The sequence below is a fragment of the Oncorhynchus tshawytscha genome, linkage group LG19 (assembly GCF_018296145.1).
Source record: "Oncorhynchus tshawytscha isolate Ot180627B linkage group LG19, Otsh_v2.0, whole genome shotgun sequence".
Classification (NCBI taxonomy): Eukaryota; Metazoa; Chordata; class Actinopteri; order Salmoniformes; family Salmonidae; genus Oncorhynchus; species Oncorhynchus tshawytscha.
Window position 1 is genome coordinate 59,390,520 of NC_056447.1, and position 22,921 is coordinate 59,413,440.

The 22,921-nt window shown below is 43.7% G+C and overlaps 1 protein-coding gene across 1 annotated transcript in view; it reads right to left on the reverse strand.

The window, feature by feature from the left end:
- The window catches only part of cib2 (calcium and integrin binding family member 2), a 46,535-nt gene extending 33,861 nt beyond the window's left edge, over window positions 1–12,674 (reverse strand). Inside the window, exon 1 of the mRNA XM_024380195.2 lies at window positions 12,100–12,674. Within this exon, the coding sequence (XP_024235963.1) occupies window positions 12,100–12,150 (51 nt within the window). The 5' untranslated portion in view covers window positions 12,151–12,674. The remainder of the gene's footprint in view (window positions 1–12,099) is intronic.
- Between the last annotated feature and the right edge of the window lie 10,247 nt (window positions 12,675–22,921).

The following is a 22,921-nucleotide window of genomic DNA, read 5'->3' on the forward strand; positions in this document are numbered from 1 at the left end:
ACTGGAGTGTACTGTAGATGTACTGTACATGTACTGTACTGGAGATGCACTGTACTGTAGATGAACTGTTCTGTACTGTAGATGAACTGTACTGTAGATGTACTGTAGATGAACTGCACTGTAGATGTACATGTACTGTACTGTACATGTACTGTACAGGAGATGTACTGTACATGTACTGTACTGGAGATGTACTGGAGATGAACTGCACTGTACTGAAGATGAACTGTACTATAGATGAACTGTACTATAGATGTAATGTACTGTAGATTAACTGTACTATAGATTAACTGTACTATAGATGTACTGTACTGTAGACTGGAGATGTACTGTACTGTAGATGTACTGTACTGGAGATTAACTGTACTGGAGATGTACTGTACTGTACTGGAGATGTACTGTACTGGAGATGTACTGTACTGTACTGGAGATGTACTGTACTGTAGATGAACTGTACTGTAGACTTCCGCTGAAGGCCCATTCTGCTAACCTGCTAGGCCTGCTAGCTACCTAGAGCTACTTGGAACCCTACTAATTCCACGACTGGTCTATCGACGTCACAGCACAGAGAGGCAAAAAACAGACTTACCCCCATCGCGACGTCCCCTAGAGGCTAACTCTCTAGCCCCGGTCTGCTAACTGCTAGCCCCTGCTAACTGCTTGCTTGCAAACTGTGTCTGGTAACTGCTGGCTAGCCAGCCCCGGTCTGCTAACTGCTAGCTTGTTTAGCCCCGGCCTACTAACTGTTAGCGTGTTAGCATCGGCCTGCTAACTATCTGAATCGCCGTTTCCCCAGTCAGCCCAACCACTCACTGGACCCATATGTTCACTTGGCTACCTCTCGCACGGTCCCCGCAGCCGGACAACTTTCTCATGGTTTCTGGAGGGAAATGCTGTAGGAATGCTCATCCGGTGTCGCTCATTCAGCCGACAGAAACTTTCAACCGGTTTTCCCCATTAAGCAACGAGTCGGAGTCAGAGGCCGAGCCTTCTCTTGTCTCTACTCCTCCCGTTACGGGGTCTGAGATGCCGAAGCTTCCCACCATTAGCTCTGACAAATTGAAAACTCTAGTCATTGGCGACTCCATTACCCGCAATATTAGACTTAAAATGAATCATCCAGCGATCATACACTGTTTACCACGGGGCAAGGCTACCAACGTTAAGGCTAATCTGAAGATGGTGCGGGCTAAAGCTAAAACTGGCGAGTGTAGAGCGTATAGAGATATTGTTATCCACGTTGGCACAAACAATGTTAGGATGAAACAGTCAGAGATTACCAAGCGCAACATAGCTTCAGTGTGTAAATCAGGTAGAAAGATGTCGGCATCGAGTAATTGTCTCTTGCCCCCTCCCAGTTAGAGGGAGTGATGAGCTCTACAGCAGAGTCTCACAACTCAATCGCCGGTTGAAAACTGTTTTCTGCCCCTCCCAAAAGATAGAATTTGTAGATAATTGGCCCTCTTTCTGGGACTCACCCACAAACAGGACCAGGCCTGACCTGCTGAGGAGTGACGGACTCCATCCTAGCTGGAGGGGTGCTGTCCTCTTATCTACGAACATAGACAGGGCTCTAACTCCTCTAGCTCCACAATGAAATAGGGTGCAGGCCAGGCAGCAGGCTGTTAACCAGCCTGCCAGCATAGTGAAGTCTGCCACTAACACAATCAGTGTAGTCAGCTCAGCTATCACCATTGAGACCGTGTCTGTGCCTCGACCTAGGTTGGGCAAAACTAAACATGGCGGTGTTCGCCTTAGCAATCTCACTAGGATAAAGACCTCCTCCATTCCTGTCATTATTGAAAGAGATCATGATACCTCACATCTCAAAATAGGGCTACTTAATGCCTTACTTCAAAGGCAATTATAGTCAATGAACTAATCACTGATCATAATCTTGATATGATTGGCCTGACTGAAACATGGCTTAAGCCTGATGAATTTACTGTGTTAAATGAGGACTCACCTCCTGGCTACACTAGCGACCATATCCCCGTGCATCCCGCAAAGGCGGAGGTGTTGCTAACATTTACGATAGCAAATTTCAATTTACAAAAAAAAAGACATTTTCGTCTTTTGAGCTTCTAGTCATGAAATCTATGCAGCCTACTCAATCACTTTTTATAACTACTGTTTACAGGCCTCCTGGGCCATATACAGCGTTCCTCATTGAGTTCCCTGAATTCCTATCGGACCTTGTAGTCATAGCAGATAATATTCTAATCTTTGGTGACTTTAATATTCACATGGAAAAGTCCACAGACCCACTGCAAAAGCCTTTCGGAACCATCATCGACTCAGTGGGTTTTGTCCAACATGTCTCTGGGCCTACTCACTGTCACAGTTATACTCTGGACCTAGTTTTGTCCCATGGAATAAATGTTGTGGATCTGAATGTTTTTCCTCATAATCCTGGACTATCGGACCACCATTTTATTACGTTTGCAATTGCAACAAATAATCTGCTCAGACCCCAACCAAGGAACATCAAAAGTCGTGCTATAAATTCACAGACAACACAAAGATTCCTTGATGTCCTTCCAGAATCCCTCTGTCTACCCAAGGACGCCAGAGGACAAAAATCAGTTAACCACCTAACTGAGAAACTCAATTTAACATTGCACAATACCCTAGATGCAGTTGCACCCCTAAAATGAAAAACATTTTTCATATGAAACTAGCTCCCTGGTATACAGAAAATACCCGAGCTCTGAAGCAAGCTTCCAGAAAAGTGGAACGGAAATGGCGCCACACCAAACTGGAAGTCTTCTGAATAGCTTGGAAAGACAGTACCGTGCAGTATTGAAGAGCCCTTACAGCTGTTGATACTGTCGCAAAGCTAACGAAAAAGCAGCATTCCCCAAGAGAGGACGGCTTTCACTTCAGCAGTAATAAATTCATGAACTTCTTTGAGGAAAAGATCATGATTATTAGAAAGCAAATTACGGACTCCTCTTTAAATTTGCGTATTCCTTCAAAGCTCAGTTGTCCTGAGTCTGCACAACTCTGCCAGGACCTAGGATCAAGAGAGACACTCAAGTGTTTAAGTACTATATCTCTTGACACAATGATGAAAATAATAATGGCCTCTAAACCTTCAAGCTGCATACTGGACCCTATTCCAACTGAACTACTGAAAGAGCTGCTTCCTGTGCTTGGCCCTCCTATGTTGAACATAATAAAGGGCTCTCTATCCACCGGATGTGTACCAAACTCACTAAAAGTGGCAGTAATAAAGCCTCTCTTGACAAAGCCAAACCTTGACCCAGAAAATATAAAAAACTATCGGCCTATATCGAATCTTCCATTCCTCTCATTTTTTTTTTTAAAAGGCTGTTGCGCAGTTACTGCCTTCCTGAAGACAAACAATGTATACGAAATGCTTCAGTCTGGTTTTAGACCCCATCATAGCACTGAGACTGCACTTGTGAAGGTGGTAAATGACCTTTTAATGACATCAGACCGTGGTTCTGCAACTGTCCTCGTGCTCCTAGACCTTAGTGCTGCTTTTGATACCATCGATCACCACATTCTTTTGGAGAGATTGGAAACCCAAATTGGTCTACACGGACAAGTTCTGGCCTGGTTTAGATCTTATCTGTCGGAAAGATATCAGTTTGTCTCTGTGAATGGTTTGTCCTCTGACAAATCAACTGTAAATTTTGGTGTTCCTCAAGGTTCCGTTTTAGGACCACTATTGATTTCACTATATATTTTACCGCTTGGGGATGTCATTCGAAAACATAATGTTAACTTTCACTGCTATGTGGATGACACACAGCTGTACATTTCAATAAAACATTGTGAAGCCCAGAAATTGCCCTTGCTAGAAGCATGTGTTTAGACATAAGGAAGTGGATGGCTGCAAATGTTCTTCAAAACAGAGATGCTTGTTCTAGGTCCCAAGAAACAAAGAGATCTTCTGTTGAATCTGACAATTAATCTTAATGGTTGTACAGTCGTCTCAAATAAAACTGAAGGACCTCGGCGTTACTCTGGACCCTGATCTCTCTTTTGAAGAACATATCAAGACCATTTCAAGGACAGCTTTTTTCCATCTATGTAACATTGCAAAAATCTAAAACTTTCTGTCCAAAAATGATGCAGAAAAATTCATCCATGCTTTTGTCACTTCTAGGTTAGACTGCTGCAATGCTCTACTTTCCGGCTACCCGGATAAATCACTAAATAAACTTCAGTTAGTGCTAAATATGGCTGCTAGAATCCTGACTAGAACCAAAAAATTTGATCAATTTACTCCAGTGCTAGCCTCCCTACACTGGCTTCCTGTCAAAGCAAGGGCTGATTTCAAGGTTTTACTGCTAACCTACAAAGCATTACATGGGCTTGCTCCTACCCATCTCTCTGATTTGGTCCTGTCGTACATACCTACATGTACGCTACGGTCACAAGACGCAGGCCTCCTAATTGTCCCTAGAATTTCTAAGCAAGCAGCTGGAGGCAGGGCTTTCTCCTATAGAGCTCCATTTTGTGGGAGACGCAAACTCGGTCTCAACCTTTAAGTCTTTACTGAAGACTCATCTTCAGTGGGTCATATGATTGAATGTAGTCTGACCCAGGAGTGTGAAGGTGAGCGGAAAGGCTCTGGAGCAACGAACCGCCCTTGCTGTCTCTGCCTGGCCGGTTCCCCTCTTTCCACTGGGATTCTCTGCCTCTAACCCTATTACAGGGGCTGAGTCACTTGCTTACTAGGGCTCTTTCATACCGTCCCTAGGAGGGGTGCGTCACTTGAGTGGGTTGAGTCACTGATGTGATCTTCCTGTCTGGGTTGGCGCCCCCTGGGTTGTGCCGTGGCGGAGATCTTTGTGGGCTATACTCAGCCTTGTCTGAGGATGGTAAGTTGGTGGTTGAAGACATCCCTCTAGTGGTGTGGGGGCTGTGCTTTGGCAAAGTGGGTGGGGTTATATCCTTCCTGTTTGGCCCTGTCCGGGGGTGTCATCGGATGGGGCCACAGTGTCTACTGACCCCTCCTGTCTCAGCCTCCAGTATTTACGCTGCAGTAGTAGGCATTGCAGTAGGCATGATGACTCCTTGCTGTCCCCAGTCCATCTGGCCGTGCTGCTGCTCCAGTTTCAACTGTTCTGCCGGTGATTATTATTATTTGACCATGCTGGTCATTTATGAGCATTTGAACATCTTGGCCATGTTCTGTTATAATCTCCACCCAGCACAGCCAGAAGAGGACTGACCACCCCACATAGCCTGGTTCCTCTCTAGGTTTCTTCCTAGGGAGTTTTTCCTAGCCGCCGTGCTTCTACACCTGCATTGCTTGCTGTTTGGGGTTTTAGGCTGGGTTTCTGTACAGCACTTTGAGATATCAGCTGATGTACGAAGGGCTATATAAATACATTTGATTTGATTTTGATTACCGGCAGGTATATCTCACTGGTCAACCCCCAAAGCCAACTCCTCCTTTGGTCATCTTCCCTTCCAATTCTCTGCTGCCAATGACTGGAACGAACTGTAAACATCTCTGAAGCTGGAGACTCATATCTCCCTCACTAGCTTTAAGCACCAGCTGTCAGAGCAGCTTACAGATCACTGCTCCTGTACATAGCCCATCTGTAAACAGCCCATCTATCTACCTACCTCATCCCCATACTGTATTTATTCATTTATCTTGCTCCTTTGCACCCCAGTATCTCTACTTGCACATTCATCTTCTGCACATCTACCATTCCAGTGTTGAATTGCTATATTGTAATTACTTCGCCACCATGGCCTATTTATTGCCTTAACTCCCTCATCTTACCTCATTTACACTCACTGTATATAGACTTTTTGTTTTCTTTTGTTCTACTGTATTATTGACTATGTTTTGTTTATTCCATGTGTAACTCTGTGTTGTTGTATGTGTCAAACTGCTTTGCTTTATCTTGGCCAGGTCGCAGTTGCAAATGAGAACTTGTTCTCAACTAGCCTACCTGGTTAAAAAAAAATGAAAAAATGTCTGGAGAGATTAGATGGGAACATGACAGAGAAATAGGAAGGGAACAAGGCAGCAAGATGGGAAGGGACGAGGACAGAGAGATGGGAAGGGACGAGGGCAGCGAGATGGGAAGGGACGAGGACAGCGAGATGGGAAGGGACGAGGGCAGCGAGATGGGAAGGGACGAGGGCAGCGAGATGGGAAGGGACGAGGGCAGCGAGATGGGAAGGGACGAGGACAGAGAGATGGGAAGGGACGAGGACAGAGAGATGGGAAGGGACGAGGACAGAGAGATGGGAAGGGAAGAGGACAGAGAGAAGGGAAGGGACGAGGACAGAGAGAAGGGAAGGGACGAGGACAGAGAGAAGGGAAGGGACGAGGACAGAGAGAAGGGAAGGGACGAGGACAGAGAGAAGGGAAGGGACGAGGACAGAGAGAAGGGAAGGGACGAGGACAGAGAGAAGGGAAGGGACGAGGACAGAGAGAAGGGAAGGGACGAGGACAGAGAGAAGGGAAGGGACGAGGACAGAGAGAAGGGAAGGGACGAGGACAGAGAGAAGGGAAGGGACGAGGACAGAGAGAAGGGAAGGGACGAGGACAGAGAGAAGGGAAGGGACGAGGACAGAGAGAAGGGAAGGGACGAGGACAGAGAGAAGGGAAGGGACGAGGACAGAGAGAAGGGAAGGGACGAGGACAGAGAGAAGGGAAGGGACGAGGACAGAGAGAAGGGAAGGGACGAGGACAGAGAGAAGGGAAGGGACGAGGACAGAGAGATGGGAAGGGACGAGGACAGAGAGATGGGAAGGGACGAGGACAGAGAGATGGGAAGGGAAGAGGACAGAGAGATGGGAAGGGACGAGGACAGAGAGATGGGAAGGGACGAGGACAGAGAGATGGGAAGGACGAGGACAGAGAGATGGGAAGGGACGAGGACAGAGAGATGGGAAGGGACGAGGACAGAGAGATGGGAAGGGACGAGGACAGAGAGATGGGAAGGGACGAGGACAGAGAGATGGGAAGGGACGAGGACAGAGAGATGGGAAGGGACGAGGACAGAGAGATGGGAAGGGACGAGGACAGAGAGATGGGAAGGGACGAGGACAGAGGGATGGGAAGGGAAGAGGACAGAGGGATGGGAAGGGAAGAGGACAGAGGGATGGGAAGGGAAGAGGACAGAGGGATGGGAAGGGAAGAGGACAGAGAGATGGGAAGCGACGAGGACAGAGTGATGGGAAGCGACGAGGACAGAGAGATGGGAAGGGACGAGGACAGAGAGATGGGAAGGGACGAGGACAGAGAGATGGGAAGGGACGAAGACAGAGAGATGGGAAGGGACGAGGACAGAGAGATGGGAAGGGACGAGGACAGAGAGATGGGAAGGAAGAGGACAGAGAGATGGGAAGGGACGAGGACAGAGAGATGGGAAGGGACGAGGACAGAGAGATGGGAAGGACGAGGACAGAGAGATGGGAAGCGACGAGGACAGAGAGATGGGAAGCGACGAGGACAGAGAGATGGGAAGGGACGAGGACAGAGAGATGGGAAGGGACGAGGACAGAGAGATGGGAAGGGACGAGGACAGAGAGATGGGAAGGGACGAGGACAGAGAGATGGGAAGGGAAGAGGACAGAGAGATGGGAAGGGAAGAGGACAGAGAGATGGGAAGGGACGAGGACAGAGAGATGGAAGGGACGAGGACAGAGAGATGGGAAGGGACGAGGACAGAGAGATGGGAAGGGACGAGGACAGAGAGATGGGAAGGACGAGGACAGAGAGATGGGAAGGGACGAGGACAGAGAGATGGGAAGGGAAGAGGACAGAGATGGGAAGGGACGAGGACAGAGAGATGGGAAGGGACGAGGACAGAGAGATGGGAAGGGAAGAGGACAGAGAGATGGGAAGGGACGAGGACAGAGAGATGGGAAGGGACGAGGACAGAGAGATGGGAAGGGACGAGGACAGAGAGATGGGAAGGGACGAGGACAGAGAGATGGGAAGGGACGAGGACAGAGAGATGGGAAGGGACGAGGACAGAGAGATGGGAAGGGAAGAGGACAGAGAGATGGGAAGGGAAGAGGACAGAGAGATGGGAAGGGACGAGGACAGAGAGATGGGAAGGACGAGGACAGAGAGATGGGAAGGGACGAGGACAGAGAGATGGGAAGGGACGAGGACAGAGAGATGGGAAGGGACGAGGACAGAGAGATGGGAAGGGACGAGGACAGAGAGATGGGAAGGGAAGAGGACAGAGATGGGAAGGGACGAGGACAGAGAGATGGGAAGGGACGAGGACAGAGAGATGGGAAGGGACGAGGACAGAGAGATGGGAAGGGACGAGGACAGAGAGATGGGAAGGGAAGAGGACAGAGAGATGGGAAGGGACGAGGACAGAGAGATGGGAAGGGACGAGGACAGAGAGATGGGAAGGGACGAGGACAGAGAGATGGGAAGGGACGAGGACAGAGAGATGGGAAGGGAACAGGTCTACCACAGAGACACACAAATATCATAACCCCCAAGACATTCTAACCTCTCACCATTACAATAACAAGTGGGTTAGCATTGTTTGGGGGTATGATATTTGTGAATCTGTAACTTTCTCACTCATCATTATCCAGGATTCATTCAGGATTATCCGTAATCATGGTAACATCACAATGAATGTAGAGGTGTTAAGAAACATATTATATTCTTATTGACAATAACAACGACTCCAAGATGACACAATACTTTATCTACCATTCATTTCTATTGGGCACAAAACAATCGGAAACACAACCAAAACATACAGCGAATGCATCCAACAAGTTTTTGGAGTCACAAGCTTGAAGTAGATGTTGTGTACTAAGAATAACCAAATATTACACTTCTTACTACTTTAATACACATTTAAGTGAATTTGTCCCAATACTTTTGGTGCCCTAAAATGAATGGACTATGTACAAAAAGTGCTGTAATATCCAAATGGCTACGGATGAAAAAACCCTCAAATTTAAACATTACAGTCTGCACTTTAACCTCATAGTTAAGTTATCATTTCAATTCCAAAGTGTTGGAATACAGAACCAGAACAACAACACGTGTCACTGTCCCAATAATATTGGAGCTCACTGTATTTCATGGACATCAGAACTGACTGCTGAAATGCTAAGGTAACAGTTAAGAACAGCAGCTAAGAGAAGCTTCCAGAGAAGTAACCAGAGACGGTCTTGGTTAATGTTGAGGTATGTATGAGGTATCTTCTGAGGAGGGTAAGGTTTCCAGCCATGCTGCTATCAGAATCCTCTGGCATCCATTATTAAACAGGCCAGAATCACCAGGTAAACCTGTGCAGAATAAGACTGCTTAGGGTTAATGGACAACACAGGCACCCCAGCAAACGTTCCCAGAACATTTGTTAAGTTGCGGCAAATGTTCTCATAAAACGAATACTGTCCAGTTGTGCTGAATATTATTCAATGTTTGTATACAGCATTCGCATTTTGTCCGTTCTTTACCTGGAAACCTAATGAGAATGTTTTGGGAATGTTCTGTGCTCAGCCCATTCCTGTACTCCCTGTTCACCCATGACTGAGGGCCACACACGTCTCCAACCACGCATGTCTCCGACCAATAGAATTTGATTTGATTTTTAAGTTGTTACAGATGTTGTGCCATTTTTTTGGTGGAAATTAGGAGAACATTCCAAGGATGATTAATTTAAGATATTTTAAAAAACAAAAAACATTATCAGAATTTTTTTGGGAATGTTTTGGGGTAAAACCATAACTAACGTTTTGGGGATGTTATCATCCTGATGTTAGATAATACATACAGGCTACATACATGATATAGGCTATTAACAGTATAATATAGGCTACATACAGTATGATATAGGCTATTAACAGTATAATATAGGCTACATACATGATATTGGCTACATACATGCTATAGGCTACATACAGCATGATATAGGTTACATACAGTATGATACAGGCTACATACATGATATAGGCTACAGAGTATGATATTGGCTACATACAGCATGATATAGGCTACATACATGATATAGGCTACATACAATATGATATAGGCTACATAGAGTATGATATAGGCTACATACGGTATAAAATATAGGCTACATACAGTATGATATAGGCTACATACAGTATGATATAGGCTACATACAGTATGATATAGGCTACATACAGTATGATATAGGCTACATACAGTATGATATAGGCTACATACAGTATGATACAGGCTACATACGGTATGATACAGGCTACATACAGTATGATACAGGCTACATACAGTATGATACAGGCTACATACAGTATGATACAGGCTACATACAGTATGATACAGGCTACATACAGTATGATACAGGCTACATACAGTATGATACAGGCTACATACGGTATGATATAGGCTACATGACACAGCCACCACCATTCTTGAAATTATGAGGAGTGGCACTCAGTGATGTGTTGTATTGTGTTGGATTTGCCACTAACATAACACTTTGTATTCAGGGCGTGAAGTTATTTTCTTTCCTATATTTTTAGCAGGTTTAGTTTAGTGCCTTATATATTATTGCAAACAGGATGCATGTTTTGGAATATCTGTGATCTGTACAGGCTTCCTTCTTTTCACTCTGTCCTTTAGGTTACTATTGTGGAGTCTCTACAATGTTGTCGATCCATCCTCAGTTATCTCCTATCACAGCCATTAAACTCTGTAAGTGTTTTAAAGTCACCATTGGCCTCATGGTGAAATCCCTGAGCGATTTCCTTCCTCTCCGGAAACAGAGTTAAGAAGGGCGCATGTATCCTTTTAGTGACTGGGTGTATTGATAACCATCCAAAGTGTAATTTAATATCTTCAACATGCTCAAAGGGATATTTAATGTCTGCTTTTTTTCCCCGTCTACCAATAGCTACCCTTCTTTGCGAACCATTGGAAAAACTCACTGGTCTTTGGGGATGAAGAAAAAATGTGCCAACGCTACAGAAGACTTTATCATTAAGCTGATACAGGACTAGTAAAGGCCCAGAGCACTACTTTATCATTAAGCTGATACAGGACTAGTAAAGGCCCAGAGCACTACTTTATCATTAAGCTGATACAGGACTAGTAAAGGCCCAGAGCACTACTTTATCGGTCCGCTGGTACAGGACTAGTAAAGGCCCAGAGCACTACTTTATCGGTCCGCTGGTACAGGACTAGTAAAGGCCCAGAACACTACTTTATCATTAAGCTGATACAGGACTAGTAAAGGCCCAGAGCACTACTTTATCGGTCCGCTGGTACAGGACTAGTAAAGGCCCAGAGCACTACTTTATCATTAAGCTGATACAGGACTAGTAAAGGCCCAGAGCACTACTTTATCATTAAGCTGATACAGGACTAGTAAAGGCCCAGAGCACTACTTTATCATTAAGCTGATACAGGACTAGTAAAGGCCCAGAACACTACTTTATATGTATATATACCCCCCCCCATGTTTCAAGGGGTTCTGCAGCACCCTAAGCACCACTACTTCCCACAGCTTTTCTTCTAGCAGACAGTTGTCGTAGTAAAGTGATGTGTGTTCTTTATTAGAGAGATGGACAGAGTAAAACAGCCATTTACCTGACGTAAATTTGGTAAATCTAACCACTCTACCATTATAAGATGGACTTTGCTTTTTAGCGTGGTGGACAGAGAGAGACAGTTATCTAGGCTTGCAGTAGACCGACAGATCTAAAACATACCCTGGGTTGGAAAAACTGGTAGGTAGCTTTTCCCTATGCATTAGAAATGAGCTAAGTGGTATAATATATTTTAATATGAAGCAAAATGTCAATCTGAGCAGTGTCAACACAATATGTATTTGAAGCTGACCTACGTGTCTATATTTTTTCAACATATTTTTGTCCACAATCGAAAATAGGACTTTCTTTTCTTTTGTGTAAAATAAGCAGTAAGGAAGTCAATGCATTTTTGTGTTACGAGGCATTTTCATAAATTGTTCTTTTTTTTATTACATCATTCATTGATCGACACTTATTCTGGAGCGACAACAACAGGTTGCTAATGTCACTATTGATCACAAGCAGAGTTTCTGAACATAAAGATGCATTGCAATGATCAAACTACAATAAATGTTCGCACGTACGGGCTCTTACCTGGTAAGCATCTAGCTGTTCATCAGTAAATATCGTTTGCTTATTACCCATCTTAGCCTAGTAATTTTCCTCTTGTACAGATTCATCACATTGGAACTTCGATGCGTTTTCTCAAGTCTAGTCATTTAGGGCATTTACACGACGTGGTCAAACAAGAATTATGACTCCGCATAGATGTTCAGTGTCCAAAGAATGGCAAGCTCTGAAACAGTCGGTGGTGTATTCCAATGAGATGTTGTAAAAGTATTGAAACGCAGAGGAAGAAGAAAAATTAGCACAATTCTCAGTGCAGCCAGTTGTTGAAGCAGCAGAAGTAGCCTACAGACAGACAAAAGTCCGAAAAGATCTGAAGAGCAGAATCTGCTGACGCCTTGGGCAGTTTCAGTTTCAGCACAGGCGGCTGTCCACAACTGACGAGAGAATCGTACCGATAATGAACTGTAGTTACCACCAGGGGGCGGCTGCATCACACCCACGCAAGCATTGGAATTCAGAAAACACCTTTCTTTCTCAGACGTAAATATGGCTCCTGTTTCATCTGCAGAAAAGCTCAATCGTATTTTCCTCATGTATTAGTAGAATTCTAATTCGTAGCCTCCGTTTTCTAGTTCCAGAATGCAAGTTTAAAAAACATTTACGATTTGCGTGAAATATCTGTGTAAACTCTTTGGAATTGTAATCGGTGGGTGTCACTGAAAAGGCGGATACCCCATTTCAATATAAAAGTCCATTACACACAATAGACTGACTGACGAGGTGATTTGCCACAGTCGAAATCCTGCAATAAGAGATATGACGCTATTTGTGTAAACTTTTTGACATTTCTAATCTGTGGGTGTCACTGACTAGGCTGATACCCCATTTCATGGGTGCACACTCCATAAGTAAGACTCTACAGTGCCGTTATGCATTCCCCAAATGCTATTATGCAGTCTAATACATCCACAGAGTGATTTGACTTTTTTTTGTGATGTTTATTGTCACATGTATTTATTTTGTAAGTTATGTAACAACATTCTGACCTTGTTTAACATTCTCTTATCCAAATATGGCATTATTCCACTATGGATCCGTCGTTTGGAACTGGCTTATTCCAAGATGGCGTAGCAGTCAGACGTATTTGTCCTTCGTCTTGTCGTGTCCCATGTATATATATTTTGTATATATTTTTCTACGCATATCTTTTTATATTTTTCTAAACCCTTACTTCAAAATACTCTCCTGCAATCCGCCTCACCCAATGCAGTGTGGACCTGCTTTTTCTCTAACGTATTTCTCTTTGCCTCTTACTGGAATCTCTCCAACATAAACTAGCCAGCTAACTAGCCAGCTAACGGTCATCAGCTAACCTTAGCTCGGAAAGCTCTCGCCAGTTTGTACAATGCGATTCAACCAGAGCATACCGGACCAATTTTTTTCTCTCCATATCCCCGGATTCCTATCGCAAGCTCTGAACCTTCTCACCTTCCGACATTCGCATCTAACGTCCCCTGAATGCTAGCTGTCTAGAGCACAACGGACTGTTGGCTTACGAGGCCCATCGAATACATTCCGAAGCCACGAACTAGCAGTCAGCTATCGTTTGCTAGCGGTCATCAGCTACCTTTATCCCGGACAACTCTCGCCAGTCTGTACAGCGTGACTCAAACCAGAGCTAGTCGGACTTATTCTTCTCGATATTTTCGGATTCCTACCGCAAGTTCTGAACCTATTTTTATTTTTTAACATTTTTATTATGATATCTTTTCTTTATTTTTTTATATTTTAAAATCCACCTGGAATTATAGCAGCTAACGACCGCTGAACGCACAGCCGCTAATCTGCGGCCTGCTAGCCATCTAAAGCACATTGGACTGCTGGCTTAAGAGGCCCTTCGGACATATTTCTTCGGTCACTAGACATATTTTGCCAATTGCCAGTTCACCACACAGAGCCCTGCTGATGTAACTGTACGAGGGGGGCACAACAGATGTGTCATTTCAATAAGCATTTCTCTCCGTCACGTCATCCCTCTAAGGCCTTTCTGTTAAGCAGCTGCTAGCCCCATGCCGCTAGCTGCTTGAAGCCACGCACTGGACTTGTATGATCACCCGGCTATGCATGCCTTTCCCTAACCTTTCCCTAACCATGCCATGTCGATTACTGTTCTGGTTTGTAACTATTGTTTTATTTCACTGTAGAGCCTCTAGCACTGCTCAACAAGCCTCAGCTAACAATTTAGATCCACCCCACACACACGCAGTGACATCACCTGGTTTAAATGCTATTTCTAGAGACAATATCTCTTTCATTATCACTATATACACAGGTTTACCCCCACTGTATTCATATCCTACTATACCTTTGTCTGTACATTATGCCTTGAATATATTCTACCGTGCCCAGAAATCTGCTCCTTTTACTCTCTGTTCTGAACGTACTAGGTGTCCAGTTCTGTTAGCCTTTAGCCGTACTCTTATCCTACTCCTCCTCTGTTCCTCCGGTGATGTAGAGGTTAATCCAGGCCCTGCAATGTCTACCTCCACTCCCATCCCCCAGGCTCTCTCATTTGTTGTCTTCTGCAACCGTAAAAGCCTTGGTTTCATGCATGTTAACATTAGAAGCCTCCTCCCTAAGTTTGTTTTATTCACTGCCATAGCACACTCCACCAATCCGGATGTCCTAGCCGTGTCTGAATCCTGGCTTAAGAAGACCACCAAAAACCTTGAAATTTCCATTCCTAACTATAACATTTTCCGACAAGATGGGACTGCCAAAGGGGGCGGTGTTGCAAAGATAACCTGCAGAGTTCTGTCTTACTATCCAGGTCTGTACCTAAACAATTTGAGCTTCTACCTCTAAAAATGTACCTTTCCAGAAACAAGTCTCTCACCGTTGCCACTTCCTATAGACCACCCTCTGCCCCCAGCTGTGCCCTCAACACCATATGTGATTTGATTGTCCCCCCATCTATCTTCTGAGCTCGTGCTGCTAGGTGACCTATTTGTTATTTATTTTACCTTTATTTTACTAGGCAAGTAAGTTAAAAACAAATTCTTATTTTCAATGACGGCCTAGGAACGGTGGGTTAACTGCCTGTTCAGGGGCAGAACGACAGATTTGTACCTTGTCAGCTCAGGGATTTGAACTTGCAACCTTTCGGCTACTAGTCCAACACTCTAACCACTAGGCTACCCTGCCGCCCCTAACTAACTCACCCTCGAAATACACCTCTGCTGTTTTCAACCAAGATCTCAGCGATCACTGCCTCATTTCCTGCATCCCTAATTGGTCTGCGAGCAAACGACCACCCCTCATCACTGTCAAATGCTCCCTAAAACACTTCTGCGAGCAAGCCTTTCTAAACGACCTGGCCGGGGTATCCTGGAACGACATTGACCTCATCCCGACAGTAGAGGATGCCTGGTTATTCTTTAAAAGTGTCTTCCTCACCATCTTATATAGGTATGCCCCATTCAAAAAATGTAGAACCAGGAATAGATATAGCCCTTGGTTCACTCCAGACCGGTCTGCCCTTCACCAGCACAAAAACATCCTGTGGCGTTCTGCATTAGCATCGAATAGCCCCCGTGATATGCAACTTTTCAGGGAAGTTAGGAACCAATATACATAGGCAGTTAGGAAAGCTAAGGCTAGCATTTTTAAACAGAAATTTGCATCCTGCAGTACAAACTCAAAAAAGTTCTGGGACACTGTAAAGTCCATGGAGAATAAGAGCACCTCATCCCAGCTGATGTTCTGAAAGAGCTGCAAAATCTGGACCCCTACAAATCAGCCAGGCTAGACAATCTGGACCCTCTCTTTCTTAAATTATCTGCTGAAATTGTTGCAACCCCTATTACTAGCCTGTTCAACCTCTTTTGTATCGTCTGAGATTCCCAAAGATTGGAAAGCTGCCGCGGTTATCCCCCTCTTCCAAGGGGGAGACACTCTAGACCCAAACTGCTACAGACCTATATCTATCCTACCCTGCATCTCTAAGGTCTTCGGAAGCCAAATTAACAAACAGATTACTGATCATTTTGAATCACATCGTACCTTCTCTGCTATGCAATCTGGTTTCCAAGCTGGTCATGGGTGCACCTCAGCCACGCTCAAGGTCCTTAACGATATCATAACTGCCATCGATAACAGACATTGCTCTGTAGCTGTATTCATCGACCTGGCCAAGGCTTTCGACTCTGTCAATCACCACATTCTTATTGGCAGACTCAAAAGCCTTGGCTTCTCAAATGATTGCCTCGCCTGGTTCACCAACTACTTCTCTGATAGAGCTCAGTGTGTCAAATCGGAGGGCCTGTTGTCCGGACCTCTGGCAGTCTCTATGGGGGTGCCACGGGGTTCAATTCTCGGGCCGACTCTCTTCTCTGGATACATCAATGATGTCGCTCTTGCTGATGGTGATTCTCTAATCCACCTCTACGCAGACGACACCATTCTGTATACTTCTGGCCCTTCTTTGGACACTGTGTTAACTAACCTCCAGACGAATTTCAATGCCATACAACTCTCCTTCCGTGGCCTCCAACTGCTCTTAAACGCAAATAAAACTAAATGCATGCTATTCAACCGATCATTGCCCGCACCTGCCCGCCCATCCAGCATCACTACTCTGGACGGCTCTGACTTAGAATACGTGGATAACTACAAATACCTAGGTGTCTAGCTAGACTGTAAACTCTCCTTCCAGACTAATTTCAGATTTCTCAGCCAAACGTGAAGAACAAACGGAGCTATTTCGCCTACAAAAATAATATTTTGGGAAAAAATTAACTTTGGCTCTCTACCTGGGAGTCTCGTGAGTGAAAACATCCGAAGTTCATCAAAGGTAAACAATTTAATTTGATTGCTTTTCTGATTTTCGTGACAAGGTTGCCTGCTGCTAGCAAGGCATAATGCTATGCTAGGCTATCGATAAACAAATGCTTGTCTAGCTTTGGCTGTAAAACATATTTTGAAAATCTGAGATGACAGGGTGATTAACAAAAGGCTAAGCTGTGTTCCAATATATTTCACTTGTGATTTTCATGAGTAGGAATATTTTCTCGGAAGATTTATGTCCGTTGCGTTATGCTAATTAGTGTCAGATGATGACAATGGCCCCGTTCACGGGATGGGGTGTCACTAGAGGTTAAGCATCTCCAATCCAAAACTAAATCTAGAATCAGCTTCCTATTTAGCAACAAAGCTTCCTTCGCCTTTCCTTTCAGTTCTCTGCTGCCACTGACTGGAACGAACTGCAAAAATCACTGAAGCTGGAGATTCCCATCTCCCTCACTAGCTTTAAGAACCAGCTGTCAGAGCAGCTCACAGATCACTGCACCTGTTCATGGCCCATCTGTACACAGCCCATCTATCTACCTCATTCCCATACCTTATTTATTTTGCTCCTTTTGCACCCCAGTATCTCTACTTGCACATCCCTCTTTTGCTCATCTACCATTCCAGTGTTTAATTGCTATATTGCAATTACTTTGCCACCATGGCCTATTTATTGCCTTAACTCCCTTATTTGACCTTATTTGCACTCAATGTATATAGACTTTGTTTTCTTTTTTTTCTACTGTATTATTGACTGTATGTTTTGTTCATTCCATGTGTAACTCTGTGTTGTTGTATGTGTCGAATTTGAATGCTTTATCTTGGCCAGGTCGCAGTTGCTAATGAGAACTTGTTTTCAAATAGCCTACCTGGTTAAATAAAGGTGTTCTCAAATAGCCTACCTGGTTAAATAAAGGTGAAATAAAAATAAATAAAAAACATTTTTTGAAGGCGAACCGCACTGTTGTGGCTAATCCTTATTTTGGCTAGCTTCGAACAGGTCAAGACTTTTGGGCATCATCTTTGACAGAGTCAGGTCACAGAGTTTCTGAATCCAGAGGGTCAACATCTTGAAACTTCCGGGAATGCTTGCGAAACAGACCTGACAGACCAGTCTGGAGTTTGGGATTTAAGAAGTGAAAAAATATTCCTTATAGTTGTTAATTTTCTCAATCTAAAGGCAAAACCTAGATTTGAGACAATGTCTTAAGTAGTTGGACATGCTATTACTCCAATCTTGTGAAAGTGACAAACTGACACGGTTCAAAAACAACTTTATGTCGAAGGAGTGCCTTTGATTTACGTGCGCAGTTTGGCTCGAGACTACCGTTAGACCCGATGACGTGTTACTAGGCATGACATCGCCATGACATCACCAACAAGTGTGATCGGGGAAATCTATTGGAATTTTAGCCTGTCTTTGGTCAAGTCAATGTTTTTGATTTTGCAAACACAATAACACAATGTATTGTAGTTTGCTTCGATTATGCTACATATGCAGACTCCGTTGTAGTTCTGACAAATATCCACATAGACATTGTTAGCCACATGCTATGCTAGAACCCTAACTAGCTAGCTGCACTCTGCTCGGGCAAGCAAGCGTAACTTACCGTCATATATTTTCTAGGATCTCTATTTCTTCTGTGATACAGTCGTCAGCTGTCCTGCAAATCAAGGGCCAATGACAATTTCAATCAAAATACCCAAATAAATCACTATCCAGTTCTACAGTATGTTCAGTACAGTTCATGAGCTAACTAACCTAGCTATAGAAGGATGGATTCAAAGAGAGACATGAAATATCAAGGTAAGTTCATAGCTATATGGATTGATGGCTTGTTGCTAGTGAAAAATAACAGCAACAGCAGTAGCCTCAAAGAAACTCTGTGGTAGCCTGCTGTCCATCCACTTGCTAACATTGTGCTACTGCACCATCATCAGATAAGCCAAGTAATCTAAGGTATTTTGTTTGCATTAGCTAGCAACTGTACATTTGCTGAACCATCACATACTTAAAACAACATGTTCTTGGTTAGTTTTAGTTAAAAATTATGCCATGAGTAATGACTCAGACAGAAGCCTTGGTTCACCCCGAAACTCAGCCTCATGCTGCTGCTACTACTGCAGTAATGACTCAGACCGAAGCCTTGGTTCCCTAGAATCTCAGCCTCATGCTGCTGCTACTACTGCAGTAATGACTCAGACCGAAGCCTTGGTTCCCAGGAATCTCAGCCTCATGCTGCTACTACTGCAGTAATGACCCACTCACTGGCTTCTTCCTAAATGACACCCTATTCCCTAAGGGCCCTGGTCAAAAGTAGTGCACTATTAAGGGAACAGGGTGTCATTTGGGACACAGCCGATGGGTTAGTTAGGGGGATAACTATGGTTGGGCGGTATACAGATATCCATACCTTCCTACCATGCCTGTGCCATCACGGGATATACGGTATTACTGGTGGTGCACACAAGGGGCAATATTTTTTTGCAAAACTTTTTATGGCTGCAGGGGCAGTATTGAGTAGCTTGGATGAAAAGGTGCCCATTGTAAATGGCCAGCTCCTCAGTCTCAGTTGCTAATATATGCATATTAGTATTATTAGTATTGGATGGAAAACACTCTGAAGTTTGTAAAACTGTTTGAATTATGTCTGTGAGTATTACAGAACTCATATTGCAGGCAAAAACCTGAGAAATTCCACTTCCTGTTTGTATTTTTTCTGGGGGTGGCAGATTTTCAACCAAGCTCTCATTGAAATTACAGCGAGATATGGATGAGTTTTCACTTCCTACATCTTCCACTAGATGTCAGCAGTCAATAGAACATTTTCTGATGACGCTAATGTGAAGGGGAGTCGAATGAGACAGGAAATAGTCACCAGTGCCACGAGTTGACCATTCTTTCACCATGCGCGTTCACAGGGGAAGGACCTGCGTTCCACCGGTCATCTGAAGTCATTCTAATTCTCCGGTTGGAACGTTATTCAAGATATATGTAAACAACATTCTAAAGATTGATTCAGTACATCGTTTGACATGTTTCTACTGACTGTTACGGAACTTTTGGACATTTCGCCACGTTATAGTGGACGCACTTTGTGACTTTGGAATTGTTTACCAAACGCGCTAACCAAGGTAGCTAATTGGACATAAATAACGGACATTTTCAAATAAATCAAGCATTTATTGGGGACCTAGGATTCCTAGGACTGCATTCTGATGAAGTTCATCAAAAGTAAGGAAACATTTATCATGTATTTTCTGGTTTCTGTTGACTCCAACATGGTGGCTAATTTGGCTACTGTTCTGAGCTCCGTCTAAGAGTATTGCATGGGTAGCTTTTTCCGTAAACTTAAAAAAAAAATCTGACTCAGCGGTTTTATTAAGGAGAGGTATATCTATAATTCCATGTGTATAACTTGTATTATCATCTACATTTATGATGAGTATTTCTGTTGAAACGATGTGGCTATGCAAAATCACTTGATGTTTTTGGAACTAGTGAATATTTGTTGTGTAACTGGGAGTCTCGTGAGTGAAAACATCCGAAGATCATCAAAGGAAAACTATTATTATTTGATTGCTTTTCTGATTTTCATGACCAAGCTTCCTGATGCTAAGTGTACTTAATGTTTTGTCGTGCGATCGATAAACTTACACAAACGCTTGGATTGCTTTCGCTGTAAAGCATAATTTCAAAATCTGACATGACAGGTGGATTAACAAAAGGATAAACTGTGTTTTCCTATATTGCACTTGTGATTTCATGAATATAAATATTTGTAGTAATATTTATTGAATGTAGCACTATGCTATTCAGCAGTTGTTGATGACACTTATCCCGTTAGTGGGATTGCAGCCATAACAAGTTAAGAACACATTCTTAATTTCAATGACAGCCTACCAGGGAACAGTGGGTTAACTGCCTTGTTCAGGGGCAGAACAGATTTTTACCTTGTCAGCTCGGGGATTTGACCCAGCAACCTTTCAGTTACTCGTCCAATGCTCTAACCACTGCCGCCCTGGACTTGGGACCAGCAGCACAATCTTGTGTATAGGGCATTTTGTAAGTACAGTCATTGTAAATAATCTGTACATCTTTATTTATTTTTTACTTTGTGTTTGTGGTGTGTTCACTTATGACATTAGATCAGTGTTGGCTGCTAACTTGGCCCTTATCTTAAATATTTCACCTCTGTGTTTGGAGACATTGGATCAGCATTGTCGGGTCTCCTGTTAGTACATTTTATGTAGGGAAGCTAATGATTCATAATGTATGACACTTCTGGGAGTGTGTAAACTTGTATTTTTTATTAGAATAGCATTTCTGTATGTTTTCTATAGTTATGTTCTTGAAAATGTATCAATTTAACCATTTGGAAACTTGGGTAAATTTGGGCAAATCGTGAAGGACACCTGGGTGACTTCATACTAAATGTCATGTAGCTTGCTCATTCTTCAAGTTATCAGTCTGAAACTTTGCACATACACTGTTGCCCTCTTGTGGACACCATCTCATTTACATCCAGCTTCATGGCTAAATGTGTCATCTTTGTCTTGCATTTCAGAGATGATGGTACAACAAAAATACAAAATCCATTTTTTTTCTTTTACCAGATCTATTGTGTTATATTATCCTACATTAATTTCACATTTCCACAAACTTCAAAGTGTTTCCTTTCAAATGGTACCAAGAATATGCATATCCTGTTATGCCGAGTGGAACCGGGGAACCCAAGAGCAGACTCATAAACGAGAATGAAGTAAGAGGTATTTATTGCAACACAGGGGGAAGACGAAGTGCAGGCCAGGGGAAGCTCAGGTGGGAGTAGCAGGATGACGAGACTTTGGACTGGTGACAGGGACCAGAGTCAGAGCGGGCAGAATGAGCAGAGATTATGATCTGGCAGTGTGGAAGTGGCAGGACTGAGTATTTGTAGAGGTCTTGATTATGGAACAGGTTGCAGCTGGTGGGGATCTGCTCTGACTACAGCACACCTGTCTCTGCCCACACAATCACACACACACACACAGAGAGAGAAGGAGGGGGAGAGAGTACTGGGGGAGTGGCGGGAGGTCAAGGAGGCACAGGATGAACAGTAGAGGGTGTTGCCTTAGCAGATGTGACATATCCTTGCTTTAGGCCCTGAGCTACAGGCAATTAGATTTGGGTATGTTATATTAGGCAAAAATTAAAAAATGTGGCTAATCTCTAACAAGCTAGCTAACAGCAAGCTTTAACTAGCAATACAAACCGATTGTCATAGCTAGCTAAAGTTAACCAAATAGGTTCAATGTTAGCTAGTTAGCTAGCTAACATTAGGATATAACTAGCAATGCGAAATCGCATTCTGAGAAAACGTTTTTAAAAATGTTTTTACGTAAATTCTGGATTTCCTCATCGTCTGGTTCATTTTCAGTCAGAGAAAGTCAGCATGGCACGATTGTCCTCCAGAAAGTAGTCCATCACAACTTTTTCCCACTGACCTTTGTTGAATGCGCCTGATAAATTCAGGATTTTATTGAGAGCAGTAGCAACATATTTGCAGGTCTCCATGGCTAACATATCTTTCAAAAAAAACTGCAGCAGAAAGGATTATCTAAACATAACCACCAGCTCATTTTGTAGACAAGATTTTACCCCGCAGACCAATTCAAACTCATCTCACGGCATCCCACTCAATATCTCAGCCAATCATGGCTAGCAGGAAGATTGCAACTTTTTCTGTCGCTAAACCAATTAGGCTCGTACTTTAACAATTGTATTCGTATTTAAAGATGGCATACAAGTTTGTTATTAAGGCACATGAAAGGTCACATGTTCGAGAAGGCATTTCTGTCAAAAAGGGCATTTTGTTTAAAAAAAAGATTTCATTTAAATGGCTCTCCTGTGAAGTCATGACTTGCGACATATGCCTAGTTTCCTGAATCGGTCACATATTACCATGACTAACTGGTGCCTCCGCCCATTGACTCTGTACTGGTGCCCCCTGTATATAGC